This window comes from Euprymna scolopes, chromosome 26 (assembly GCF_053919585.1).
Source record: "Euprymna scolopes isolate OS-2025 chromosome 26, ASM5391958v1, whole genome shotgun sequence".
In the NCBI taxonomy this organism is placed as follows: domain Eukaryota; kingdom Metazoa; phylum Mollusca; class Cephalopoda; order Sepiida; family Sepiolidae; genus Euprymna; species Euprymna scolopes.
The window spans coordinates 94,584,798-94,607,737 of NC_136507.1; the positions used below are offsets into that span (position 1 = coordinate 94,584,798).

The 22,940-nt window shown below is 32.7% G+C and overlaps 2 protein-coding genes across 2 annotated transcripts; both read left to right on the forward strand.

Moving 5' to 3' along the window:
* Nucleotides 1-15,900: 15,900 nt before the first annotated feature.
* Nucleotides 15,901-19,511, forward strand: LOC145248273 (uncharacterized). Its single transcript, XM_080110143.1, has 2 exons — nucleotides 15,901-16,222; nucleotides 17,514-19,511. The coding sequence occupies exons 1-2, from the start codon at nucleotides 15,901-15,903 to the stop codon at nucleotides 19,238-19,240; spliced, it is 2,049 nt and encodes a 682-aa protein (XP_079966269.1). The 3' UTR covers nucleotides 19,241-19,511.
* Nucleotides 19,512-21,227: 1,716 nt separating this feature from the next.
* LOC145248274 (uncharacterized) lies at nucleotides 21,228-22,636 on the forward strand. The gene is made up of 2 exons (XM_080110144.1): nucleotides 21,228-21,690; nucleotides 21,818-22,636. The coding sequence occupies exons 1-2, from the start codon at nucleotides 21,330-21,332 to the stop codon at nucleotides 22,147-22,149; spliced, it is 693 nt and encodes a 230-aa protein (XP_079966270.1). The 5' UTR covers nucleotides 21,228-21,329; the 3' UTR covers nucleotides 22,150-22,636.
* Nucleotides 22,637-22,940: the final 304 nt, after the last annotated feature.

Here is a 22,940-nt window from a genome sequence, read left to right on the forward strand (position 1 = left end):
GTGTGTGTGTGTGTGTGTGTGAAAGAGAGAGTCAAGTTAAAGCTACCATTTTGGAAGATCAACGCGTAAATATTTGCCAAACAGCTCAAGAGGAGAGGTCAATTATGAAACAAGTTATGAAAACTATTATTCATGACCATTTGCATCTGTATAAAATCCTGCCAGATGGATTCCCATTATTCTGATATCATTCCAGAAGCAAGAACGCGTCGAGTTCTGGATGATGAATTTCGAGATGTGCCAAGATGAGTCAAAGTTGTTCAGAAGAATAGGCTGAAGACAGGATGAAACCAGGGTCTATAACTATGATTCAGAGATTCGCTGACAAGTCTTCTGTGACCAGGAGGGAGTAATAATGACAGAGTTCTTGGCAAATAGTATCACATTTAGAGGAACTTATAGATCAGAAGCACCGGCGTTTGCGTATGAAATCCATCCCCATCTCTTCTACTTTCTTGCCTTTGTACTCTCTGTCTTTCACTTATTTCTATCAACGTAGTCGTTTTTAAACGGAAGACGTTTCCTAAATGATTCAGCCTTGATTTCTGAAGTCACGCCGTGGTTACAGATCCAACCTGGGGTGTTTTACTAAGAATGTTTGTGCGTTGAAATATATATTGGAAAACAGAGGGAGAACTGAAAGAGGGTATATATACCTTTTTCCTCTCTGCTTCTCTCTCTCTCTCTCTCTCTCTCTCTCTCTTTCAAACACAGACACACACAGGTCTTATGCTCTCATTTTTATGTTTATTTATATATTATGTATATATATTTATGTGTGTGTGCATGTGTGGAGAGAGAGGAAGGTGATTGAACATGTACTTTAGCCCGCATAACTATTTCACTCAACATATCTGGTGAAATGTTGGTTAGATGAAAGAAAAAAAATAAAATCTATCAGCGAAATAAATATCGCAAGATCATTAATAGAGGCTTTACTAAACGTGTGGAACTAATTAAAATAAATATTTAATAAATCTGGTTTTAAATTAAAAAAATAAATAAAGTGGAAAACGAATACTCTTAAAACGTAAATTCGTATGTGGCATCTGTTGTTGCAAACCTACGGTACTTATGTCCAGAGGGGAATTTCTGCAATATATATATATATATATATATATATATATATATATATATATATATATATATATATATATATATATATATACACACGCACACACACACACACACACACATATATATATATATATATATATATATATATATATATATATATATATATATTAGCGTGGGCGGCTTTACCCGGACATAAAATACGCTTCAATATGATATTTTAATTTATCCGAATTGTCTATATTTCGTATATAGTCGTGATTTCAAAAATAAAAAAAAGTAGTTGGATGCCATCGGTTAGAATCGAACCAGAAACTGTAGCATTCAAAGCTGGTGACGTTACCACGGTACCAACGTGATAGAGTTTGAAAATATGGAGACAGACAGACCGACATATAGTTTTTTATATATTAGAAATATATATATATATATGATTTAAAAAAAAAAAAGGTATGACCGGTAAATATATATCTGCTAACAGGCAGCTTAGGGTTGCCCAGTCATACAATACGCTTAAACATGATATTTTAATTTATGCAGATTGCGTGTGTATTATTATAGAATCAATCCTCTATTAATTATTATATATTACGAAGAATAAGTTACCTGGTGAACTAATTCGCAAATAATAATAATAATAATAATAATAATAATAATAATAATAATAATAATAATAACAATGTCGTCCATAAAATTCCGCCTGTGTTTGTTTACAATATCACATTAGATGACGGTGAATGCCCTGGAAAAGTCTCTTCTGATTAATGTTTAGTTTTAAGATATGCAAACGAAGAAATGATTTGCGGCGATTGTAAATGTTATCTCTTCTTTTATTGTAAATTGAACTTATTGGTCGTTAATACTGGAAGCAGTATATATAAAAACTAAACAACCAAAAATAAAGAATGTAAATTTTAAGTCTTAGTAACATTTTGAAGTGCCTCGATACGTAACTATACTATATATATATATATATATATATATATATATATATATATATATATATATATATATATATATATATACTGGCATGTGTGCCTGGCGTTGCCTGGATGTTTGGAGGTGTATGCTGAGCAAAACAAAAGAAAACAAAAAAAACGGCCAATTGTTTTAAATTTGACCCCTATTATGACCCCTTAACATTTAGTGTTTTGAACTCAAATCAAGTTATTAAGTTAGATCCATGTCCAAGGAACCTACATCTAAAATTTCAAGTGTTTAGACCCAAGATTGTCGGAGGAGTTTGGTAGAGTTCTCAAAGATCAAATCGTTGAACTTTGACCCCTTAACAGCTAAATTTCTGGCCGAAGATCGATCACATCGATTTTCCCACATTTCAGTACCCTGTATATCAAATTTCGAGTCTGTAAACTAAAAATTGACAGAGTTATTACGTAGGGAAATGGTTACATATATATATATGTTGTAATGTAAAATAACTGTAAATTCTATGCATTTGTAAATCACACCTTGAAAACCATTGTACATTTATTTAAGCCAAGTTCTTAACACGTTTAAAAAACATATTTTTACACACGAGACGCTTTACTAGTTCAAGAAATTTAAATGAAATTTTAACTGAAGCATATGAGAGCATTCAAATTTAAAACGAACAATAATCAAAATTGCCTTAAGACGACTGTTGAAACTCTGTCGAAAGTACTTGCAAAAAATAACTAAAAGAAAAAATAGATAGACCAAGACGACTATGCACGGATTCAACCGGGAAATAAAAACGACAATTCGATGAATTGAAAAATTACAACAACAAAAAGAAGCTCATTAAGCAAGAACTCGTCTGAATATATATATATATATATATATATATATATATATATATATATATATATATATATATATACTAGCAAAAGTACCCGTCGTTGACTGGGTTCAAAAACAGCCTACAGAAAATGGACTCTGATTTATGAAAGTATGATAGGTTATGAAAAGGAAGGGTTGTAAAGAGATAGCTTCGAATTTGGGAGTATCAAAACCAAAGCAAAATATGATGGAAATAAAAATAAAATAGATAAACCCCATAATTTATTATACCATACCTGTTCACACTGAAACACTTATCACAATATTATGTGGATCTATATAAAAAAAAAAAAAACCTTGTTAAAATTCTATGGAGGTCAGGCGCGAACGAACACCCCATAATTTTATTATACCATATTTCTTCAAACTGAAACATAATAATCAAAGTATACTTACGCAGATAGATATGAAAAGTCTTTATTAAAGTTTGTGCCTATTTCTGTTCTATGGAGGCCAGGCGCGAACGCAGACCACACAATTTAATTATACCATCCCTATTTAAGTTAAAACATACTTATCAAAGTATTATTATATACATCTATATCAAAAACACTTGTAAACTTTTTTTTTTTATATTTAAATTTTTTATTTCCATACTTTGTGGACCAGGCGCGAACGCAGACCCCACAATTTTAATGAACCACCATTCTGCCAGACCAAACATACCCATTCCTGTGTCTCGATACATCTTCTATCATTATATGTTATCAGTTTTTTAAAATAGTCAACCATAAAGGAGCCTATTCGTGACCACACACAAACACACACACACGCACACACACACACAGAGACTTTCAGCTTTATATATATATATATATATATATATATATATATATATATATATATATATATATATATATATATATATATATATGAAATTTATTACTGTGAGTCCACAGTAATAAATTTCCTATATACTGTTCTGGCTACACATTGAGCATTCTAGTCCGTTTTTTTCACCACTGGTAAATATATATATATATATATATATATATATATATATATATATATATATATATATATATATATATATATATATATATATATATAAGGTAAAATTAAAAGCCAAGAACAATGCGAGATTTTTTTTTATATAGAGTAAAATTAAATGAAAACAAAAGAAATAAATTTCTTTTTTTTTGTTGTTTGTTTTTTCTTTTTCACACAAATTTTAACTCTAAACAACAGTAATTTTTTTTTCTGTTGTATTCAGTGGTGTTATAAATCTCAATATATTTCAGACCAGAGTTTGCCACGTGATACCGCGAAATATAGAACACGTGGCAAACTCTGCGGCTGCTTTTCCAATTTTGAACACTCTTCCGCTGTCATCTCTTGAAAAAGGACTAATAGGTCTGAAATATATTGAGATTTATAACACCATTGAATACAACAGAAAAAAAAATTACTGTTGTTTAGAGTTAAAATTTGTGTGAAAAAGAAAAAACAAACAACAAAAAAAAGAAATTTATTTCTTTTGTTTTCATTTAATTTTACTCGATATATAAAAAAAATCTCGCATTGTTCTTGGCTTTTAATTTTACCTTATAATTTTTTTCAACAATGCTTCAAGCAAACTACAATCTACTTATATATATATATATATATATATATATATATATATATATATATATATATATAAATGTAATTCTTGGTTTGTTACAAGTGAATAAAAACATATTTCTACGTTACTAATTTATTTGAAATTTTCAGACAACCCATCTTTAGAGTCGAGGGATGTTTTTATGTTATTAAAATAAATTTGCCTCGCGAATTATTAAAATATTAAATAAAATAAATATATACTTTTAACCGTTAGTGCGAAACTGCTTTGTTGATAAAACTGAACTTCCGGTTCGATTCATTTCACAGCCACGAATTGATGAAAAAGAAGTAGATTTCATTTTCTGTTTACTCGATAAGTAAAAAAAACAAAAAAAAACATAATTCATTTGTTTCTCTTCCAAATTTTTTAATTTACACATTTTTTCTTTATTATATAAGGCAAAAAAAAGTTTGTCGCTTGCTTTTTTAGTTTTTTTTTTTTTTTTGTTTTTCGATATAAGATTGGTTGGTAAAAGTACATTTTTTTTTTACGGATTGGTAACTTGCTTAAATAATATTTTGTTCGAATGCAAAGAGTGGTCCGCGCTATTTTTTAAATCGTATTTCCAGGTTTAATTAAAGTTTTATTATATGTTTTTTATTCAATTGTAAGGTTAAAATACACCCTCCTCTCCCCATGTTAAGAATGGCTTTCTAAATATTAACGTTATTATTACAACACGGATCACTCTCTGCATGAGTACTGTACTTTCACCTAACCATTTAATAAACAAAACATGGCACTTATGCAGAGAAAGTACCATAATAATATAATAATAGAATAATAACGTTATTTAGAAAACCATTCTTAACATGGGGAAGACGTTTTGTTACTATTCTATACTTTCACCTAACAATTTAATAAACAAAAGATGGTACTTATGCAGAGAAGGTACCGTGCTTAAATAACGCTATTAAGAAAGCCATTCTTAACATGGGAAAGGGAGAGTATTCTGTAACTATTTTATATTTTCACCTAACAATTTAATAAACAAAAGATATTACTTATGCAGAGAAGGTACCATGCTGAAATAATACCGTTATTTAGAAAGCTATTCTTAACATGGGGAAAGAGTTTTGCATCTATTCTATACTTTCATCTAACAATTTAATAAACAAAAATAGATAGTACATATGCATAGAAATACCGTGCTGAAATCATGTTATTTAGAAAGACATTCTTAACATGGGGATGATATTTTGTAACTATTCTGTCCTTTCACCTAACAATTTAAAAACAGAACATGGTACTTATGCAGAGAAGCTACCCCGCTTAAATACTGACGTTATTATTTAGAAAGCGATTCTTAACATGGGGATAGGGGTGTTTTGTAACTATTCTGGACTTTCACTTAACAATTTAATAAACAAAAGTTAAACTTAAGCAGAAAAGGAACAGTACTGAATAATTAACATTATTTAGAAAGCCATTCTTAACATGGGGAGGGAGGATGTTTTCTAACTATTCTGTACTTTTGGTGCTGATGCAGAGAGTGATCTGCGCTATTTTTAAATCGCATTTCCACGTTTAATTAAAGTTTTATCATATGTTTTTTATTCAATTGTAAGGTTAAAGTACAGAATAGGTAAAAAAAAAACCCTTCCCATGTTAAGAATGGCTTTTTAAGTAATAACGTTATTATTTCAGCAAGGATCACTTTCTGCATGAATACCGATTAACGTTTTGTTCTTTGCTTTTTTACCGTATTTTTATTTTCAAGAAAACCTTTTTTTAACAAAGATTGAAAGTGCACGTTTTTTCTTTTTTTTTTACAGAAGTTGTTTTTATATAAGAAAATATGAATGCTTATAAAGAAATTGGGTACTCGTGCACTTATTGATCCGCGCTGAAATAATAACGTTGTTATTTAAAAAGCCATTCTTAACATTGGGAGAAGAGGGTGTTTTGTACCTATTCTGTACTTTAACCTTACAATTGAATGAAAAAAACGGTAAATTTTTAGATTAGGTTCACCTCCACAATTTTCTTTTAAATGACGACTTTTGAAGGTTTTCAACTATGCTGAATACGGAAATCGCATTGAAATTTTGCAGAAATAAGTAGTTATCGAGATATTAAAAATTTGTATAATGCATTGCAGTCTCTGGCAGCCGTCTTTTTACACCCTTGCGTGCGTCATAAACAAATCTATGCGCGTAACAAAGATGGCTGCCAAAGAATACAATGCATAAAACAACTATCTATATATCGATAACTACTTATTTCTGCAAAATTTCAATGCGAGTTCTGTATTCAGCATAGTCGGAAACCTTTAAAAGTCGTCATTTAAAAGAAAATTGTGGAGGTGGACCTAATCTAAAAAAAATATATTGAGTGAGTTCCTGACAGTATTTTGTATAGTTTTTTTTAGTTTTAACTCATTTCCCAAAGTTAATGTGTTCAACAGTTTGCCGCCATTTGTATTTTTCAAATATACAGATAAACACTACATTTTTTCAAACCGATTAAACATTTTACACTAAATAAAAACACTAAAATCTTATCCAGTTAGGTAGAAAAGTAACTTATCTTGGCTTTGATAACATTTATTTGTTATATTTATTTTTCAACAACTTTTTCGTTTCTGTGTTTAGCAATACAAACCCGTTTTATTTACTATAACGTTTAGTCAGCTCGAAGAACAGTGTTTATCAGTATATTTGAAAAATACAAACGGTGATGGACACTGTTGATGATGTTAAGTTTGAGAAAATGATTTAAAACTAAAAAACTATACAAAATACTATCAGAAACCCACCGAATATGTAAGCCTATGTCACTATAACATATAATCAGTAGGCGTCTGACATTGTTTTGTATAGTTTTTAACTGATTTTAGCAAACTTAACGTATTCAACAGAGTCCGCGACCATTCGTCTTTTTCAAATACATAGATAAACACTGCGTTTTTCAGCCGATTAAACATTTTACATTAAATAAAAACACTAAAAAATTATCCAGTTAGATAGAAACGTAATTTACCTTACCTTTGCTTTCATTTATTCGTTTTTGAACAACTTTTTCGAATCTGTGTATAGTAACACCCCCCTTACCCAAATATTAATTAAAAACTCACATTTTTTAATACAATAAAAAAGAAAACTATTTAGCGTTTCAATGGTTTAGCAACTTTCGGCTTAATCCACTGAATGTTGGTCGAGCCCAAGCCATGATTGATGGTAACTCCCGAAGATCTTAATCCAATTCTGCAAGAGTACCATATTTTTTTATCTTCGTCTTTTTTTTTACTTTTTGGAGTGGAATGCTGTACTAAGAATATAAGAAATATGCATTTCCTCTTTTTATTAGAATTTTCCATTACACGAAATTAAGCCACAGCAACGCGTGGCAGGGTACAGCTAGTATATATATAAATATATAAATATATAGGAGCCTATTCGTGACCAGGCACATATAGGAGCCTATTCCTGACCAGACACACACACACACACACACACACACACATACACGTTCAGCTTTATATATATATATATATATATATATATATATATATATATATATATATATATTGTCTTGGCTTCGATTATATATATATATATTATATATATATATATATATATATATATATAATTCGATTATATATATATAATCCATATTATATATATATATATATATATATATATATATATATATATATATATATATATAATCGAAGTCAAGACAATCCAGTGAATCCCGGTGACCGAATAAAATGCCCTTTGGGTGTGGTTACAATTACAATACCATGCCAAAATGGATGCTCAGGTATTCAAAAATCATTATATAATGACGAAAGAAAAAGATATTATTGTTGGTTTATAATGTGGCCGAGGAGAATCAACCAGTCCAATTTCTGTGCGTGTATTTCTCTCTTAACACCAACTATAACCGTCATAGATAATAAAGACATATTGTTTATATATATATATATATATATATATATATATATATATATATATATATATATATATATATATATATATATATATATATACTCGGGTTTTTTATTCAAAAGTAATGGACTAATGAATTCAACGAGGTTGTTTGATAGTGCTCAATAAAAAGAGCTGATAATACTTGTTTATTGTTATATAAACATGGTCACATCCTGCTGCTACAAATAGCCACTTGTTTCAATCAAACAACAGATATCATCAGGCAGCGACTTGACTATTCAAAAGTTCAATGAATTCATAACAATAAACAAGTATATATATATATATATATATATATATATATATATATATATATATAAAATCCACATCTCATCGTTTTTTTATACACAGTAGAAATTCAACGCATGCCCATCATGAATCGTTTGCAGTAAATGTTTTATTGCGCCATTAAATAACCCACAAAACGACTGTGTACTTCTTAAGCTAATTTAAAAAAGCTTAATACTGGTCTACATCATCAACACGGAAATATGAGTCCGTTAATTGTTTCCTGCAAGTCTGTTGACATTCCAAAAAACATGCCCAATGCACAGATATTATGTTTAATGTGTTTGCAGAATTGCTTCCGACATTTAGTTCACAAATGTTAACTAATTCTGTGTTTAAAGAACATTTAGAATTTACAACGCCTATCGGAACAAAGTGCATAGCAGCGAAAGTCAAGGATTGGTGCACTAATGATCCAATCAATATAATCGAGGGGTTTTAATCATCGATGCCGCATTCGAAATGTATCTGCTCTAAAAGCCTAAAAAATAAAGCATATCATCTATGACTACGAACAATCGTTCATTAAAACGACTTACTGAATTGTATTACCCGATGACTATAGCTACGACCACTCAGCTACTTCTAAACGAATATATCCCTTTCGAGAGCATATCAAAATCATATGAAGTTTAATCGTAGAAAGATCAAAAGAATAATCACTCTTACTCTTAGACAGAATCCAATCTTATAAGTCTCGCACTATCAAAACAAACTCCAACCTCTGCCTCATCGTTGAAATATTGCACTCCTGTACCTGTTATACGAGTACTTTAATGGAATGTGCTCCGGCGAGCTTTAAGTATTTGTCCCCCTCAGCGTAAATACTCCCGACTAACTGGACAAGTAGCAAAATCCCACCACATCCACTGTAATGATCTCTAGACGCAGAAGAACTTTCTACTCTAATAGTTTTTTTCCCTTGAACTACTAAACTTTGGAATTCCCTTCCGAATCCCTGCTTCCATCACTGTACTGACATGCATAAATTTAAGTGTAATGTGAACAGACATCTCACCGCTCAACTCCTTACATATATTATGAAATATTATAAGTTGGAATTAAATACGTCTGGTTTATTATACAAACATTATTGGTTACATATGTGCATACATGTTTCAGTGGAGTCCCAATTCAGGGACAACACTTCATCAGACCAAGAAAGAATTGATATTGAAACGGGTGTTAAGATTACAGTGGTTTTTATAAGATACTAGCATGGGTGCCCGGCGTTACCCGGGTGTTTCGAGATGTATGCTGAACAAAAAAAAAACGGTCAATTGTTTTAAATTTGACCCCTATTATGACCCCTTAACATGTATTGTTTTGGGCTCAAATTAAGCTATTAAGTTAGATCCATGTCCAAGGAACCTATATCTAAAATTTCAAGTGTTTAGACCCAAAATTGTCGGAGGAGTTCGGTAGAGTTCTCAAAGGTCATATCGTTGAATTTTACCCCCTTAATAGCCAAATGTGTGGCCGAAAACCAATTACATCCATTTTCCCAAATCTCAGTACCCTGAATATCAAATTTCGAGTCTGTAGACTAAAAATAAACAGAGTTATTGCGAAGGAAAATGTACACAGACACACAGACAGATAGACACACAGACACGTTCACTTTTATAGATATACTAGCATTTCAGCCCGGCGTTGCCCAGGTGTTTGGATGTGTATGTTGAGCAAAAAAAAAATTTTTTAAGTGGTAGTAGGAAAGCAGGCTCGAACCCGTACCTCGAAGGAGGAAAAGAACGGGGGAAAGACACCCTGACGTCTTTGCTGTTACAACCACCGCCAAACTGGAAATAACATATGTTTAAATTAAGGCTAGACAATCGAAAGGAGAGAATGACTTTCAAAAATATCGGCGAAAAAAGCGACCCCCGCTGTAAAAAAAAAAAAAGTGCCCAGTTGAAGATGAAGGTATCAATGTTTTTAGCCAATTTTCGATATTTGTCGTCTGAAAGGTCAAACTTCAAAACGATACTGATCTTGCAAAAATCCGTCGCCTCAGTTGAAAGTTTTAGGCAGACATGCATAGATACATACATACATTTATATATTGGTAACTAAAACATTTCGACCAAAACCGATTAAAAAGCTCGCCCTATCTCTGAATACCTTTCATGTAAAATGTCAAATGTTTAGACCAGAAATGGTTTGAGTAATTTGGTAGAGACCGCAAAAGTCAATTTTTTTAAAACTTTGATCCCTATTATGACCCCTTTACATTTAGTGTTTTGGGCTCAAATCAACTTATTAAGTTAGATCCATGTCCAAGGAACCATATCTAAAAGTTAAAGTGTTTAGACCCAAAATTGTCGGAGGAGTTTGGTAGAGTTCTCAAAAGTCAAATCGTTGAACTTTGACCCCTTAACAGCCAAATTTCTGGACGAAAACCGATCACATAGATTTTCCCAAATCTCAGTACCCTGTATATCAAATTTCGAGTCTGTAAACTAAAAATTGACAGAGTTATTGCAAAGGGAAATGTACACACACAGAAAGACAGACAGAAACACAGACACACAGACACGTTAACTTTTATAGATATAGAGGATAGATTTGGGTGCAATCTACATCCGGGGAAAATTGGGGTGTATACTTTGTGAATATGAACAGTAGGGGTTTTTGGAGGTGTTGTGGGGGAAGGGGGAATGCTTTTTCCCGTGTTTAAGCTGTAATTAGTAGGGAGTTGTTAAGTGATTCTTTTAGCTTGATGGTAATTTATTGCCCTTCATTTAAAATTTCCCATATCTTAGGTTGTTTAATGTTTGTATATCTTTTATTGGTGGTGACTTTAATTTCCTTTTGACAAGTGTTATTTTTATTTATTAATAAATTTTTAATTTATTTTTTGACATGTAATCTTGACACCCGTTTCAATATCAATTCTTTTTTGGTCTGATGAAATGTTGTCCCTGACTCCACTGGAACATGCATGCACATATGTAACCAATAATGTTTATATAATAAACAGACTATATACCAGCTTTGTCCTGCATTGAGCACTTTTTAATAATCACATGAGTTTCATTGGATTTACATTTAGGAAACCAATCGATACAACCGGTATATATATATATATATATATATATATATATATATATATATATATATATATATATATATATATATATATATATATATATAAATTACAATTAAATTTACCAAAATGATCCAAGATGGTAAAACTAAAGTATATTATAAATATTAAAGAATTAATATTTATAAAGTAATCTAAACCAGATGTAAAAGCTCGATAAAACCAAATAGGAGATGGAGCTTATAATAAGATAAAACAGTTAATAAAACATGTTAAAAACACTTTGAAAAAGAGTTAAAAACATATTTAATCTGACAAGGAAACACTTGATAAGTGGATAGTCCTTAATCCGCGGAGTTTCGAATAAATACTTTCCTTCTCATCAGAGAGTAGGAATTAGCAAAATGCGGGATCAGATTTTTCATACAAAAGTATTTGATGAAACTACAAGTAAGTCAAAGATCTTACTTGATAACAAAAAGTGATACACACACACACACACACACACACACACACATATATATATATATATATATATATATCGGTTGTGCTCAATGCAGGACAGAGCTGGTATATAGTCTGTTTATTATATAAACATTATTGGTGACATATGTGCATGCATGTTTCAGTGGAGTCCCAATTCAGGGACAACATTTCATCAGACCAAAAAAGAATTGATATTGAAATTTTAAATATATATATCGTGTCGGGGGAGTCGGTTAATTTCAGTTAATGTTCGTAGATGTGATATCTACCGCCTGCATACCAGCAGTAACTATCTTAGTTGTATAGGACGCGTGACTTGTCACATGGTAGAATGTAGAACTAGATAAAAATATAAAATTAAAATCGAGGCATAGCCAATAGATTGTGCTGTAGCGCATATGGTTAGGCAGTCAATATTGCACACTTCATGCGTGCGACGACCTGGGTTCGCGCCTATGTAGGAGCACGTCACTGATGAGATGCAGTACATCGAAACCCACTTTGGGTCTGGCGTTGTCCGTTGTCGATGCAATTGCTCGATTCCATCTAATTCTGGGTTCTAACTTTATCATGAAATAGTCTATGTATCTATCTCCTCTTAATGTCTAATATATATATATATATATATATATATATATATATATATATATATATATATATATATATATATATACTAGCATTTCAGCCCGGTGTTGCCCGGGTGTTTCGATGTGTATGTTGAGCAAAAAAAAAAAAAAAAGTGGTAGTAGGAAGGCAGGCTGGAACCCGTACCGCAAAGGAGGAGAAGAACGGGGTAAAACCTAACGTTTATGATGTTACGACCACCGCCAAACCAGAAGCGACATTTTATAAAATTAAGGCTAGACAATCTAAAGGAGAGGATAACTTTAAAAAATATCGGCGAAAAAAGTGACCCTCCCATGTAGAAAAGTGCCTAGTTGAAGGGGAAGATATAAATGTGTTTAGCCAATTTTTCGATATTTGTCGTATGAAAGGTCAAACTTCAAAACGATACTGATCTTGTTAAAATCCGTCGCCTCTATTGAAAGTTTAAGGCACACATGCAAACAGACATACATACATACATTTATATATTGGTAACTAAAAATTTTCGACCCAAACTGATGAAAAAGCTTGCCCTATCTCTGAATACCCTTTATGTAAAATTTCAAATATTTAGACCAGAAATTGTCTGAGTAATTTGGAAGAGACCGCAGAGTTCAATTTTTTAAAACTTTGACCCCTATTATGACCCCTTAATATTTAGTGTTTTGGGCTCAAATCAACTTATTAAGTTAGATCCATGTCCAAGGAACCTATATCTAAAATTTCAAGTGCGTAGACCCAAAATTGTCGGAGGAGTTTGGTAGAGTTCTGAAAAGTCAAATCGTTGAACTTTGACCCCTTAATCGCCAAAGTTCTGGCCAAAAACCGATCACATCGATTTTCCCAAATCTCAGTATCCTGTATATCAAATTTTGAGTCTGTAGACGAAAAATTAACAGAGTTATTGCGTAGGGAAATGTACACAGACACGCACGCACACACACACACACACACGTTCTTTCACTTTTATATATAGATAGATATATAGGTGGGTAGGTAGGAATATATATATAGGTAGGATAATTTACTATTTATAAACAAGCGATTAGAATAAAACCCTAAAAGGCTTACTGATCAAAGCTTGCTGTCACTTTCGAATTGAGTCGGTAATATAAGTTGAAAGAGGATATATACAAGAAATTGCAAATTTCAACGATTTAACAGTTTTATTTTCTATTTTTCCAAAAGTGTTTAAGGTATCCTCAATAGCCTTACGCGCTCTACACACACATACACACTCGCGCGCGCATGCACACACACACACACACACACACACACACACACACACACACACACATATATATATATATATATATGATTAGCTTTTTTGGAAAAAGAAATCCAGCAGAGTGCTCAATTAAAAGGAAAATCCGAAATGTAAGAGCGTATTTATATTTTGTGTACAGAAAGTTGTTAGATGAGACAAATCATTGGTACCGTCGGTTTCAAGCCCGATAATAAGGACCGTTTAAGGTATCCTTATCAAGCTCTCTTCAGCCAATATTCGTCTCTATATATATACATTTGAAGAAGCACAAGAATTAGTTGACAATTTTTCCAATGCCACAAAAACATTTGGTTTGACGATTAGTATTAAAAAGACAGAAGTTATCTACCAACCAAAGCCCACCCCGTTGCAGCAAGGTGGTGTGAATATTCCGAGACCAGAATATGTGGAACCGCCTCAGAAAATCTTAATGAATAGACAGCCTCTAAAGTATGTTAAATCCGTTAAATAGATACAAAGAAGTTGTCAAAAAATGAGTATATAACAAATAAATGTTATCAAAGGCAAGAAAAGTAAATGTTCTACCTAACTGGATAAGATTGTAGTGTTTTTATGTAATGTATAATGTTTAATCAGTTCAAAAACATGCAGTGTTTATCGGTATATTTGAAAAATACAAATGGCGGCAGACTGTATCGAACACGTTAAGTTTGGGGAAATTTTGGGAAAATGAGTTTAAACTAAAGAACTATACAAAATACTGTTAGGAACTCACTCAATATATGTTACTGTGATGTAGGCTGACATATAATCAGTGGTTTTAAATTTTGATCGATACAGGTAACGACTTTTAAGAGTCCCTTTTAGTGATTACCTGGTTTGAGGATATTTACAACTAAATGGCAAATCTGCCCCAAAAATCCGGTATTATTTTACTTTAAGGCCCGTCTCATGTTCGTATATAACGAAATATTTTATTGTAGATTTCAGTGTACTAAAAACGAATCTGCAAACCGTTTCCGTCGCAAAAAGAAAGTTTTCATGATATGAAGAAATTACTTTTTCGAAAAGTGGGTGATCACTTTTCAATTTAAATTTAACTTAGAATGATCACCCACTTTCTGGCCACCTGAGAGAGGGGCATTTTTCTGTGTGTGTGTGTGGGGGGGTGGCGGCCAACCCCCCGCCCCTCCAACCAATTTAAGCAGGTAATTTTAAAGGATTTTCCAAGGGTAGAAAGAAAGCCCCACCCCAAAAATCGTGGCCACAAAGTGGGTGATGTTATATCTCGGAAGTAAGGTGAATTCGTCAGCATCACGATGATGAGATATTGAGCAGAATTTCAAAGGGGACTGATGCCTTCGGCAAACTGCGGTCAAGAGTATGGAATGAAAGAGGTTTGACTCTAAAGACCAAAATCTCAGTCTATCGTGCAGTGATTGTTTCGATACTCCTGTATGGATCGGAAGCCTGGACCCCATACCGTAAGCAGATTGCGCAACTGGATACATCCCATAAGCGTTGCCTTCGTAGTATATGTAGGCCGTCGGCCCAGAGTGAAAATTCTTAATTTTAATGAGATGTAAAAGGGGTGGGCATGATTTTTGGATATAATATGTATAAAATCATAAGAAACAGGGAAAAAAATTTCACAATGGTGCATTAATAAATAATTTTAATTTTAATGCACAAAAAAATGCTAACTGTTAAGTTGCCTTCGTACAAAAAAGTAGCCATTCAGAATACTTCTTTTATTTACTCCTTACAATCTACCAATCACAATCATCGTAGTGCGAGTTAAAAAATCAATATGGCTGCCTCCAGTGAAGAAGAAATGTTTGTAAACAAAGACAAAAAAGAGTGCGTTATGTGCATATTTCCAACTAAAACATTGAATGTTAGATCTTTTTCAGTGAAGACATGGACGCGCTTTTTAGAATATGTTAAAAAATGGAAAGGTTTACATGGACCACAAGCAGAAATTGCGAAAAACTTTGACTTAAGCTGTGATTCAACTGAAATACCACCTCGTGTTGGGTTTCACCAAACTTGTTATGCACGTTTCACGGATTATCAGAAAATTGAAAGAATTCAGAAAAAACTAGAAAAGAATACTGATAACGTTTTCGAAGGTAAGTTTAAGCTTTTAATAATTTTTATTTTTATTGATACGTATTTGGAAAGAGACAATTTTTCTTATACTCCCTCTATTCACTTAGGCAAGTACGTGTGAACTGAACAGCATGAAAAATTTTATGGTAGGAAAAAATGGATTTAGAGTAACATTTCGTATATAAATTTAATGGAAAATCATCCTCCATTTCCTGGAGACTATTGTTAATTTTTTTTTACCATTAACCCTAAGTCTGAGTGCCAAGATTGTAATTTACCCCCTCCTCTCCCAATAAAAAAACGCACAGAATTTATCTTCACTAGAAAAAAGGTCAACACCTCTAAATTCTAAAATATATTTATTCAATTTAATTGATTTTTAATTTTTTTTTTTTTTTTTTTTTTTTTTTGTAAACTTCTAAGTTGTACAATCTTTTTTCTTCTCGGGGGAGGGAGCGATTTAAATGAGGGTGTTAATCTACATTAATATCTTTTCAAACAATTGAATATGTACATAAAAGTTGGCATCTGTTTTAGAAAATTTCACTTGTAAAGAAAACAAAAAAAAAAACTAGAGTTTATTTCTATTTACTTGCCTCCCCCACGAGAACATAGATACAAAACAGGGTTTTATTGTGGGTAAAATTTAGTTCACCAAAAATGTATTCTGATTGGAACAAAAATTACAATTGCCTCAGTTTAGAAAGATTTCTCCTTCACAAATCTGAAACAAAAGATAACCTGTATTATCAGAATAAAGGGTACACTTTGCTCTTAGCCAAATGCTGTTACTATTTAACAGTTTTCATAATTTCAATAATTTTAGCTATTGGTTTTAATCTGGAAATGTTTCATTTCTTTTATGATTCTAAATATAGATACAACTGTCTATGGTACCATTTCTTGATTCTAGCACTTCCACAATCAGTCACTTGACAATCTATTCCATTAACCTTTATCCTCGTGTGGCTTTTAGCCTTGATAAGTGGTAACTCACTAGTAAAATAAAGTGCATTGCATATTGAATTTACCTACCAATTCCAATGATAAATATATTGCATGATTTTGTAAACATCCCTTGGTCCGTCCGATTAATAAGGAGTCACCAGACGATTTAATTGTAGAATGTAAATTAATAACATACAATTTTTTCACAGAAGTTTTATCAGCACTATACAAAAAAAATCTTAAATTTTTAATGAAATGTTTTGGATTTATGAAATAATGATTGGATATTTTTAATTTGAACTTTTCCATATACTTTGTTATTTCAAATGCATATTAAACTCCTAAATATATTTATTTTTACAGGGTCCCCATCTCAAGAAAACATTGATGCGACTACTGCCGAAAATGATGATCCACCAGCTAAAAAAAGACGGGTTCTTCGTTCCAATTTTGATCGACCATCTTTGCCAGCTAGATCAGAGCATATTTTACCAGATGTTTGCATACTATGCCAAAAAGTAAAAACTATAGTGTGCAAAGGATCTGGCAAAAGAAACAGGGAAAAACTTGTCAGATGTTCGACAATAGAAGCTGCTAATTTAAAACGAGCAGCAGAAGAAAATGAAAATGAATCACTCCTCATGCAAATAAGGAATAAAGATTGTGTAGCAATCGAAGTGAAATATCATAACTCATGTTACCGTGACTTCACTCGATATTTAACCAAACCAACCAAAACCGAACACTCTGAGCAAACTTCATATGCTAAAGCATTTGAGGTCTTTGCGAAATTAGTCCAAACAAGGATTATCGAAAACAAGGAAATCATGAGACTTAAAAAATTGAAAGATTTGTTTGTCAAACAGATTAAAGAAACACATGGAGTTGATGCGCATTTATATAAAACAGGATATTTAAAACAAAGATTAATGAAAAAATTTCCTCAATTATGCTTCATCACTCCTAAAATGAGATCACAAGGTGACATCGTGTATGTAAATGACATTACAGTGTCTTCTCTTGTAGAGGAAAAAACAGTACTCCATGAGGAAACACATACCACAACTCCAAGTGAAACAGAGTCGTCAGAAAATGACACAAACCAACAAACAAGTCATGTACGCTCAGATCCAAATCCTCTTTCTAACTTGTACATAACAGCTATGGATCTGAGAAATATTATTCAACAAGTAAAACCTCCTTCGTTATGGCCGCCAACAGCAGAAACATTAAATTTGCAGGAGGCTGAAAAGATGGTGCCCCATATTTTATTTAACTTTCTTGCATGGATAGTTGGGGCATCTGAAGATTTGTGCACAGAAAAAATAATGGACATATCTGCATCCGTCTATAGAAAGATTTTGTCTATTTCACAAGACATTATATTTTTGTCTTCTAACGGACGTACATTAATGCCAAAACATTTATCACTTGGTATGGCTGTACGCCATCTGTCTGGATCTGCCCAAGTGATTGGTTTATTGAATGGTTTGGGACATTGTGTTTCTCATTCGGTGGTTTTAAATCATGATACAGCACTAGCTGAACTTGAAATCAATCGTGGAGAAAATTCTATTCCATCCACCATCCAGGCAGGTATTCCAACAACTTTGGTCTGGGACAATAATGATTTTGGTGAGGAAACTTTATCTGGACATGGAACAACACACAACACAACTGGGATAATAGTACAAAATATGTTAGTCGAACCGTGTGCATCTAAGATTGCAGTAGAAGGACTCAAAAGAACACGGAAAAGAACATTGGAACCACCAGAAGTAAATTTAGCTACATACACCGGTGGAAGAAAAGATGGCCCACTACCATTTGCTGAACATGTTTCACTTCATTCAGATCGTGTATTTCTGCAAAATTCTCTAAAACTTGATATAGCGTACTATATCACAAAATTCGGCAGTGAAATTATATTACCATCTTGGACTGGGTTTAACCAACTCCTGTGCAAAAGGGAGATTGCATCAAAATCTACCATAGGTTATTTACCCGTAATTGATGTTAGCCCCACAGAAATGGATACAGTCCTTACAATTCTAAAAAAAGCATTGACATTGCAGATCAACTCAAGTTAGAGTCTCTTGTTATTGTAATGGATCAAGCAATCTATTCAAAGGCACAATTAATTAGATGGAGAAATCCATATTTCATGAAGAGATTGGTGATTCGACTTGGTGCTTTTCATACAGCAATGTCCTTTCTTGGGTGTTTGGGAAAGCGTTTTCGTGATGCCGGGCTTCAAGATATTCTAATAGAATCAGAAGTTGTTGCTGTAGGCTCAATAAATGGAGTTTTCACAGGTAGACACTATAACAGAGCAGTTAGAGCCCATAAATTAGTGGCCGAAGCAATGCGTTTGACAACCTATTTAAACAGCATTCCTGAAGAAAAGGCAGAAAAAGTGAAGCATTTAATGACATCCTTGTCACAATCATTCCCAGGACCTCAGTATGAAGAAATTCTGAAGGGAGAACATTTTCAAAGTTTTCTATCATCCTATGAAGAATTTATACAGGTTGGCAACAAAAAGCAAACTTTTGCATTCTGGAGTTCTTATATTGACATTGTAGAAATTCTTTTACTTTTCCTTAGAGGTATTCGAGAGTCAAACTGGGAACTTCACTTGGCAAGTGTTAGACAGATGTTACCTTGGGTGTTTGCATATGACCATGTAAATTATAGCAGATACCTTCCAGTTTACTGGTTGGAGATGTCTAATCTCGCTAATACTCATCCAGTGATATATACACAATGCATTGGAGGAGATTTTGCTGTTCAAAGAAGCTCAAATGCCTTTGCTAAAATTCCTTGTGACCAAACCATCGAACAAACTGCTAATCGTGATTCAAAAACAAAAGGTGGTATGACAGGCTTCAGCACAAACAAGAGAGCCGTCAACAGGTGGATATGGTCCCATCATGCGAGAGGGTCTATTACCCATGAATGTGAAACTATGGCTGGCAAAGGAGAACGAAGTGGAACACGATCAGATCTTTTACACAGTCGGATGAAACATGATAAGCTTGCTATTGGAAAGATAATAGACACAGTAAACAGTATGTTTAATCCATTTGAGTATGAACCAGCTGAGTTGATCCATATTGCATCAGGATTAGTTGCGACACAAGATGTTCAAAATGATCTGCAATTTGCTAAGGCAAGGGGCGAATCAGAATTTGAAAATTTCTGTGGGCAGCGTCTACAAACGGGAGAAGTTGATTTTTTTGCCCCGATGAAAAGAATGAATTTAAAAACATTCTCCAGTATGTCTAAAAAATCAAATCATCATGTCCACGGAAAGGATATCACTTTGGAAGCAGATAGAAATCTCCTAGCAAGATTGGTTGTGATTGGTAGAATCCGGAACATTAATCTTCAAGAATTACTGTCATATTCCTTAGGTCCATTACCATTGTCCCTTGCAAATTCACATGGATCGTTGGTTAAAACTAATAAAGCAAACTTACTTCATGCTTTAGAAAGCCATGCTAACAATCCTATTGTTGAGAACCCTATAGTAGGTGGCATATATATAGTGGATGGTATGTCGCTGATACACCAATTAAATTTGAACAAATTACAAGGAGAGAAAACATTTCTTAATCTTGCTCTTGTTATTTTGAAAAGTTTAGTGAACAGGGCAAAATCGAATCATTCTAAAGAAATTCATTTTGTTACTGATACATACCAGCAGATCTCTATAAAAAATATCGAGAGGGATAAAAGAGCTGCTACTAGCTCTCAGATAAGAATCCATGGTCAGCTCCTTCCTCAGCAATGGAAGAAATTTCTTTCAAATGGAGAGAATAAAAAGTCCTTAATAGAATTCTTGGATGAAACATGGTCTAATGTTTCAACATCAGAGCTTAGAGGAGTGAAGGTATTCTTGGCGCATAACAAGAAATGTCATTCCTTCTCACCTGGAAAAGAGGCAAGTGATATTGTCATCCGGTTAGAAGAGACAAAACTTTGTAGCTCACAAGAAGAAGCTGATACACGGATTTATTTGCATGCTTCTTTTGCAGCCAACACTAGTACGGATGTAATCATTATGAGCCTGATACCGATGTGTTTGTAATTGGAGTTTCTTTACAAAATCTTATTCCCGCACATTTATACTTCCACACAGGAAGAGGAACAAATTTGCGAACAATAGACATCAAGATGATAAAAGACAACATTGGAGAGTCTGTCAGTCAAGCCTTGATTGGTCTACATTGTTTTACAGGATATGATAGTGTCAGTTCATTTTACGGAAAGGGCAAAAAGAAAGCACTTAGTTTATTACTGAGAGAGAATGAGTTTTGTTACGCATTCAGTGATCTTGGTAATGAATTTTATGTGAAACCAGACACAGCAAAATCATTGGAAATGTTTGTTTGCAGGTTGTATGGCCAACAAAATGTCACAAGTGTTAATGAAGCCAGATACAACATGTTTAGATTCCAAAGAAAATTGGAAATCACAATGCCTCCAAATCAAGATGCCCTGAGTGAACACATCAAGCGAGCTAACTATCAAGCAGGTACGTTTTATAAATATTTAATTTCCAATTATATGTAAAAATTAAATATATGGAGTTTCATTGTTATTTGCTTATTAGAAAGGATGAAAATTATTCAATATTAATGTTAATTTCTTTCTTTTTTCAGGTGTCTATAAAAGGAGCCTCCATGCAAATCCTGATATACCATCCCCTGATTGTCATGGATGGAAGATAGAAAATGGAGATTTAGTAATCCATTGGATGAATCTTCTTCCTGCTCCAGACAGTTTAATGGATTTAATTAACTGCTCTGCCAAATGTAAAAAAAGTCATTGTAAAGACGTTAACATTTGTACATGTCTCCAAAACAGGGTCCCATGCACAGATATGTGCAAGTGTGCAAGAGATTCTTGTTATAAAATTAGTAAAAACATTGGACATGATGATGATGACACTGATGATGGTGATGACGACGACGATGATGATGAAGTGGCATAAGCAGTGATCAGTTTTAAATAAAAGCATATATGATCTTATTTACTAACATGTTGTTTGTTTAACTTTCATTAAAAATGCCTTTTTGTCCTTTAAATCTGTGTTATTATTCATAGATTCAAAAAAATACTTTTTAATGAAAATTGACAAACATTGTATATTTTACCAAGTTGATGTGTATAAAAAATGACACAAAATCGCAGCTCTACCTCAGGTTTAAACGACCTTGTTACATACAAAATATAGCAATAGATTTGTATGACTAATAATATTGGTAGACTATAGGTGTCTCTACATGAGAAATATCAAAATGTAAATCTATTTCTTTAGTTATCCACAGAAAAGATTGAAGTTGTTTCAAATAAGATGTTTGAAAAAAGCTTTTTTAGAAAAATATTCCCTATTTTGAAGCATAGTAAATATATTAAGTCCAATATTTATGTATTAAATGATGAAGAAATAAATTGGGAATAAAATGTGCTAAACTAGATGTCTGTATTGTTATCGGTTTGTGTGCTACTAAGGTTTAAGCAAGTCATAATGTTCTATTTGATGATTGTCGGCCATCTTTAAATATGGCCGCCGTTTTCATTAATGCGCAACATTTGTGCTTGTGAAAAAAAATATGATGTTCAGGAGTCTATTGGCATTCATTTGACACCATTTTTTCTTCCACCCCCAACCGAGGTCACAGAATCAAAAATCTAGAGGGATTTTGACCTTTGGGCCCATAGCCTAATGTGGATTAACATGGAAAGACAAGACCCCTAACTCGAGAGTTTTTGCTAGGTGCG